The sequence below is a fragment of the Pseudopodoces humilis genome, chromosome 7 (genome assembly GCF_049639895.1).
Source record: "Pseudopodoces humilis isolate 2021_Gansu_Grassland_sample_001 chromosome 7, ASM4963989v1, whole genome shotgun sequence".
In the NCBI taxonomy this organism is placed as follows: Eukaryota; Metazoa; Chordata; class Aves; order Passeriformes; family Paridae; genus Pseudopodoces; species Pseudopodoces humilis.
Genome location: NC_142206.1, coordinates 56,120,772 through 56,127,646, shown reverse-complemented (window position 1 = coordinate 56,127,646; position 6,875 = coordinate 56,120,772). Strand labels below are relative to the sequence as shown.

The 6,875-nt window shown below is 51.6% G+C and overlaps 1 protein-coding gene across 6 annotated transcripts; it reads right to left on the bottom strand.

Moving 5' to 3' along the window:
- Positions 1–946: 946 nt before the first annotated feature.
- ZBTB25 (zinc finger and BTB domain containing 25) lies at positions 947–5,981 on the bottom strand. Of its 6 annotated transcripts, XM_014250076.2 has the most exons (4): positions 5,490–5,981; positions 5,033–5,410; positions 3,699–3,878; positions 947–2,551 (listed from the first exon to the last, which is right to left on the bottom strand). In XM_014250076.2, exons 2-4 carry the CDS (start codon positions 5,329–5,331, stop codon positions 1,414–1,416), a joined length of 1,617 nt encoding a protein of 538 aa, XP_014105551.2. In that variant the 5' UTR covers positions 5,332–5,410; positions 5,490–5,981; the 3' UTR covers positions 947–1,413. The 6 variants fall into 6 exon arrangements, with proteins under 6 accessions (XP_014105551.2, XP_014105550.2, XP_014105552.2 ...); XM_014250075.2 differs by having other exon boundaries at positions 5,033–5,981; XM_014250077.2 differs by lacking the exon at positions 5,033–5,410.
- Positions 5,982–6,875: the final 894 nt, after the last annotated feature.

The following is a 6,875-nucleotide window of genomic DNA, read 5'->3' as shown; positions in this document are numbered from 1 at the left end:
CCTCCAGTTTCTCAAAAACTGGGTAATGAGATTAGGGGAGCGGCTCAGGAGGCTTTTGCTCTGCTCTGTGGAAGAGACCTCTGCTCTCTAAGAACCTCGTGTGCCTCCTCGGGGCCTTCTGATTAACATCTCTGAGGGGAGGGCTGCAGCCCATCTGGTGGGAAGCCTGGAATATTTCAGTTGAAAAACTAGAGAGGGACAAACTATGAATTCAAGAGGCATACACATAATTTTAACCCTTCCTTGGGTATTACCCTTTGGATAACAGGTAATGATAAATGAAAAGCTGGATGGGGCTTTGAGCAACCTGGTCTAGTGGAAGGCGTCCCTGTCCATGGTAGGGGGGCTGCAACTAGATCACCTTTTAATGTCCCTTCCAGCCCAAACCATTCTATGATTATATGAAAGGCAAAAAACTTGCATGCTACCATTTCACAGTGGCTCTGCAAACAAGAGAAAAAAATAACACTCTGCGTATTTGCTCTGAGCAAATATACAGATTGTAATATTTAATAATGTGTTTACTCCAAGCTGTTTATAAAGTCAGAAATAATTTTTGCGCAGAAAATACGTGTGGCATTTAGTCCTGTAAAGACTTAAGCTAGGGTATGTCTCCTCTCAAAGAAGAGAGGACACTCCTTTGCAGCTTTCCTTCCTCCCTGCAGAGAAGACAGTCCAATAATGGAACATAGTCCTAGAGGGGCATCAAAATCTGTCCTTGCTTATGCAGTAGCAGTGAACGAGGGAGGAGTAGGAAGGAGGAAAAACACATGCAAATCCCTAGAGTTTAAAAGTAAATTTAGAAGACAGATGAGGACTCCAGGGCTTGTCAAAATGAAGGTTGCCACCCCTACATCAACACTGCCAATTCCCTTGAAAAGAGCAGCCTTATGGCTCCTGCAAATATTTATGCAGAGATTTATTAACTGCAGTTACATGAACAACATGAACTTCAGGATTCATCTCCTTGAGATATTTATTTTCATAAAAACAAACTGTTTGGGAAACACAATACGTATTTCCCTCTACACTTCCATCCATCTGGTTTCAGAGGAGCAATTCTATGGAATACAAACAGTCCTAGGCACCACACAAAGTACTAGACAATGTTTAAACCTCACACCCAGCAATACAGCCTTTACTCCAGTAAAGCAGAGTAGGAGCAAGTTCACATTCAGGAAAAACATAACTGAGATGCACAGAGGCTTCCAAGAAGGACTTAGATGGGAATTAGCTCAGGTTTAAAAGTTAGAGAAGTAAAAAAAAGCAAGTACACAAATCGAAGTACACAGTCCTTCACAGTTATCTCAGCGGTGAGGGGAATGGTGGTTCAAGAAAATCAGCTGCACAGAACAGCCGCTCCCTAGGTGGAGAGTGCCAAAACATGCAGTTTCAGCATCTGAAGGGGGAGAATTACTCTACCAGGATCGTATCAACGCTTTCTTGGATGAGATCTGGCTCCAGTATACATTCATCTAAGTGGCCTTGGGACAAGCTGGAGCTCTTGCCCACACTCTCGCTGTCACAGTAAGGGTGAAACCTGGGGGTGGCTGGGCTCTCCAGCCGCTGGCAGCGGCTGTACTTGTGCTGCTTCCCTCTGTGCGTGTACATGTGCTCCAGCAGCTGGCTCTTCCGGAAAAACGTGCGGCCGCAGACGGTGCAGCTGATCTTTCTCTTTCTTGAGAAAGAAAAGTTACAGTTCAACTCCACCGGTTCGTGGTCCTTGGAGATGAGGGAGAGCTGCCCGATCTGCAGAGGCTCCAGGTCGCTGCAACTCGGATGCTCCAGCTGATGCTCGTCCTCCTTGAGGAGGAAGGCCCCGAGGCGATGGCCATCCCCAGGCTCCCTGTCCTCAGCCAGAGGCTGCACTTCACCCAGGTCGCTGCTCTCCAGGATGGAGGCCGGGACGCCGAAGGGCAGCGAGCCCGAGACGTGGCCATGCAGGTGGTGCCGCAGCCCCTCCCGCGAGTCAAAGCGCTCCCCGCAGTAGTGGCACAAGTGCACCTTGAGGCTGCCCTTGGCAAAGATGGGGCTCGTTACCTCCGGAGAAGGAGGGGTGCAGCTCTGGGACACCACGGGCTCCGAGTCGCACCTCTCCTGCTTTATGGAAACCGAGAGCTTCGGGCGCTCCTCTGCCGGCTTGGCGAGAGCCGCGGGCTGGGCCGAGGGGCGAGCGACCTGCTGCTCCAGGGGGCCGTCGTCCAGGCCGATGGCCAGGGACAGCTGCAGCTGGGGGTGATCGCCCTGGGCCGCGGACCTGACGCCCGCCTTGGGCAGGCTTTCCTTCGCTCCCAGGCGCTCCTTCGCCAGCTTGTGTGCTGTAGAGATCTGGATCCCGTACAGGTTGGAGGACTGGACCGGCTCTGGGGAGAAGGCCTGGTTCATCTCGATGGCGATGTGGGAGAGGTGGTCTGCGTGCAGAAAGCGGATGCCCTCCTCCAGTCGGCTCTGGCTGACAGTCTGCTTTGGCCCTTTCCCAGTGTACATGATGTGTAACAAGTAACTAAATATGTCAGGCTGGATGTCTGTAGGCTGAATTTTTATGCACTCGCTGAAACAAAACAGATGATTAAGTACATACAGGAATCCAAATCCCGATCCATTACCTGCCCATTTGCTGTGAGAGCGCTTTTACAAGCAGCACTCCCTGCCAAGCCCTGCAGAAGTGCAGAAGCTCTGTTTGCAAAGCCAAGTGCCCGAGTCTGCATTTATCCCTGTGATTCTGAAGACCATGTGCACAACTGCAGCTAAGGCTGGTGCAGGTGACCAGCCCTGGCCACCCCATCCCTCCCATGCAGAGCCAGCTGCAGCTGCAGGCACCGCACCGATGCCATGCAAGCTGTGCATCACCAGTGTGTGCCATTCCATTTATTTGAGTAGGGAGTTCAGCTGCCAGTACTATGTAATCTTTATGAGTATTGCACTTAAGTGTCAGCAAACAACATCCACAGGGAAGGGCAGTTATCTCACTTCCAGACAAGGGGCGATGCAGTTGATCCTAAAGATTATCTCGCAGAGATGCTGGAGGCCACGACCATCAGGAAGGAAGGGGAATGAAGAACAGTTTAATACATTACAAGCAGCCAGCCCCAGGTCAGAGGCCAGACCTTGGCACTGCTGTTGTTATACCTGCAGAACCACTCCTGACCTGGCCAGGTGAAGCATGTGAACAACAGCTTGAAATTAATTGATGATCTCAGTCTCGGCTCTTATCTCCAAGAGTCTGAAGCACAGAACTGTGATAAGGCCACAGCTTCTGGATTGTTTCAAGCCTGTGGATCCTGCCAGAAAGGACAGTCTCACCCAGCAAGCTTGACTACAACCTAAAGCAAAGTACTGGACATATTGCACATGGGCAAGGAGGTACCAGGATATCCCTGGATTCCAAGTCTGCATGGTTCTTACTGCAGGAAGATGGTGGTACTTACATGCTTTGTTTATCTGGTCACGCAAATGTCTCATCTCCAAAACGCAGGGTCTGATTTTGCCATATGCTGACTAAGAAAGTGGTTTAAAAGGGCAATGTGTTCTGGACTGGGATTGTTTAGAGAGCCAAGGCCTATGCTGGGTTAGGAAAATAATCTCAGGTCACCTAATATCCCCATTTATACTCATTTAGACTTTTATACCTTTAGAACCAAGAAAAAGCAGAACACTGAGAGTGGTAAAAGGATAGGAAGAGAGCTGTGTGTTCTTACCTCGTCTGGTGAATAAATATCATCTTAAAATAGTTTGAAAAAGCAGCGAGCACCGCTCTGTGGGCTTTGAAGTAAACATCTCCAATGGCAACTGTGCAGTCACACAGAAAGCCAAACTCCCGCTGCATGTTCAGCTGCTGGAGGAGGAGGACGCTGTGGCCGGTGGTATCCATGGTGTGCCTGGGAGCAAGGGAACAAGATGTTCATCTCATTAAGAAATCAGAGAGCTCCCAAAGGCTCAAATGTTGACTTCTCAGCACCAAAACGAGATGGACGCCTGGCATGGAATCTCTTCCCCTCCTCCAGATGGTCCCTGCACCCCAATGTAACAGTTTCTCCTTCCGATACCACCGCTGGTGCTCAAAGCCACGACCAACGAGCTCAAAACCTCTCGGGGACTTTTCCATCTGCCAGCTACACTCAGAGATGCTTCTCCCGCTGATTAACTAAGCTCCGTGGGGTGTCAGCACTAACTTTAAACCTGGCTCGCGTTTTCTCTCTGATCTGATGGTGCTTTCTCCTGCTCCGGAGCCGCAGCGGGGGCACGGGGGAGCGGGGCTGAGCCCGGCGGCTCCGGCACAGAGGAGCCCTGTGCGCCCAACAAAGCCCCCATTGTGCGGGCTGAGCCGCCCTCGCCCCGCCCCGCCAGCGGCCCCTGCGCAAATAAACGCCGATATTTGCTATTGTCTGGGCAGAATATTGTTGGGGGGGAGGCACGACCCGCAGCGGGAGGCGGCGAGCGCAGCCTCCCCGTGGCGCGGGACCAGCACCCTCCCTCCCTCCCTCAGCGCCGGCCCCGCTCCCCGCGCAGCCGCTTACCCGCACGGAAGCGCCGCCACCGCCCGCCCCCGCTGCCCGCCCGGGGGATGGGGTGGGCGCTGCCCCCCCGCGCTTCCTGCCGGGCGGGCTGGGCCTCGCCGGGCCGGCCAGGGATGGCCAGGGATGGGCTTCTCCCGGGAAAGGCGAGCGCGGCCCTCAGCGCGGCCCTCAGCGCGGCCCCCGCGGGCGGCACTGCCCGCGCTGCTCCCGTGCGAGGGAGGGAAAGAGCCTGTGTACCCCCGCGGGGGATTTTTTTGGGAGGGTGCGCGTTTTGCCGTGCCGAAGGCATCACCCTGGGCTGGGGACCTTGCCTTCTTACCACCCGGTGGCGGAGTGTCGTCTGCTCTCGGCATGAAGTGGGTGGGGGGGTGGGGGGGGGTGTTTGTTGGTTTGGGATCCTTGTTTTACAGAAAAAAAAAAAAAAAAAAAAAAAAGAAAAAAAAAATGGTAAAAGGAGTTTCCCCGGTCTGGCCGCTCGTGAGAATGGATGAGAAGATACGATCTGGCTTCCTCACCAATGTCTGCGGCCTCTGTGCTGCTTTAACCACCACGAATCCTGAAGACGCACCATTTCTCTGTCAGGCCTCCTCCAATCGCTCGCTGATGTTAAACCAGGGGTTATTTTGAGAGAGCAGCTCTGGCGGCTGAGAGAGGAGCCAGGCAGAGGAGGAGGCACAGGCGGCGCTCCCACCCTCACCGCGGTTGCCCGGCCACCAGCAGCCCCTCCCGAGGGTCCCCCTGAGCGCCACCCCTCCGCTCCGGCACTCGGTACAACCTCTGAGCTGCCTCTCCGATTAATGCTACCAAACTGCATCCTGAACCTGTTCAAACGTCCAGTCCGTGCAGTCCTGCTGCCACCAGGTTAATTTCAAGTTCACACCTTGTTTTTCCAGCTGGAAAATGCAGTGAAAAATCACCGTTTGTGCGCTTTTTCATTATTTTGGTGCAGTTTCCAAGATCTATCACACCCACCTCCTCCATGTCATCCCTGCTGACTCAGGGCCTCTGCAGGAGACACTCAGTGCCTCGGATCATCCCTCTTGGTTTCCTCTCGGCATTTGATAGTTTGTAGTCCATTTTCTTATTGCATCCCCATAACTGCAACTCTTGAATATTTAAGGCAAATAATGCCCCTGGTCACCAGAATACATCAGCTTATGGGGCTGTTTCCAGGCAGCCTGAGCCTGGGTGGATGATGAAGATGGGCTGAGAGATGACAGAGCATAGTCTCCAAAGCATTTTCATCCATGTATTTCCTGCTTATCCCACTGACCAGCACAGCTTTATCTTTTCCATTGCCTTATGTTCTATTTCTTCAGTTTTAAATATAAAGCTCACAGGACTCAGGGACCATCTTTCCCTCTTGTGTCTGCACAGCAGCAGAATTGAGAGATCATGGAGCTATAATCCTGCTGCTCCTATAAATATCAGTTGCCACTTTTCTTCCCCAAAGAGGGTTGGCAGTAGGTGGCTCAAGGTTTTGTACTCTGTTTTGGGTTATTTAACATATTTATTAACCTATGTACAGAGCGAGTCGCTATTTGCAGATGGCATGTTATTTATTTAAATGATTAATTATTTACATGTTATTTAGGTTGACTCTGGTCCAAAGAGGACTTTGAAGAGCTTCAGAGAAACCAGAGCCAAGCTGATGAAAGCAGTGGTGGGGAATGAAATTTGGTGTTATGCTGTAAAACACAGGCGATGATATCACTGACCTCAGCTAATACAAAGTGACACAGCCTATGCTGGTGGGACAGAAAGACATCAGGACATAATCACAACTCACTCCATGTGTGTTTCTGCTCCCTCCTCCGCTGTGGCCAGAAAAGAATAATTTGAAAAAAGTAAATTGGAAAGGAAAGTGTGGTGGGAGGGCAGTGAGGGAACGGGGGTGGTGAGAAAGGGCGACTGCCTTGTGCCCCACCTTACCAGAGGTGGCAGAAGCTCCTGCTGTGACACACATGGGACAGAGCAAGACGCTGCACAAGCCCCTCACGGGCGCTCTTGGCTTGTGCTGCCCTGAGGTGTGTAAAGAGAAGGGAAGAAAAAGACTCTTGAACCGTAAGAGCTGCAACTTTTCAGTGCGATTTGAAAACCACGACTCTGTTGGCTTAAGGAGGCCGTTTATTTAACTTCCTATAAAACAGGAAAACCTACAAAGTAGCTGTAATGTGGGGGTCCCTCCATCTTCTGTGGGAGCTGGTGTTTTAACAGCCACAGAAGTTTTTTTTCTCCTTTGACACTGCTACACGCCCCTGGGGCAAGGCTGAAGCAGAGTGAGAGGGGAAATGGGGATTTTTTAGACACATTCTGAAAGACATATTTATTTTGAAAGCTCCACTTTTATTCTGTAGT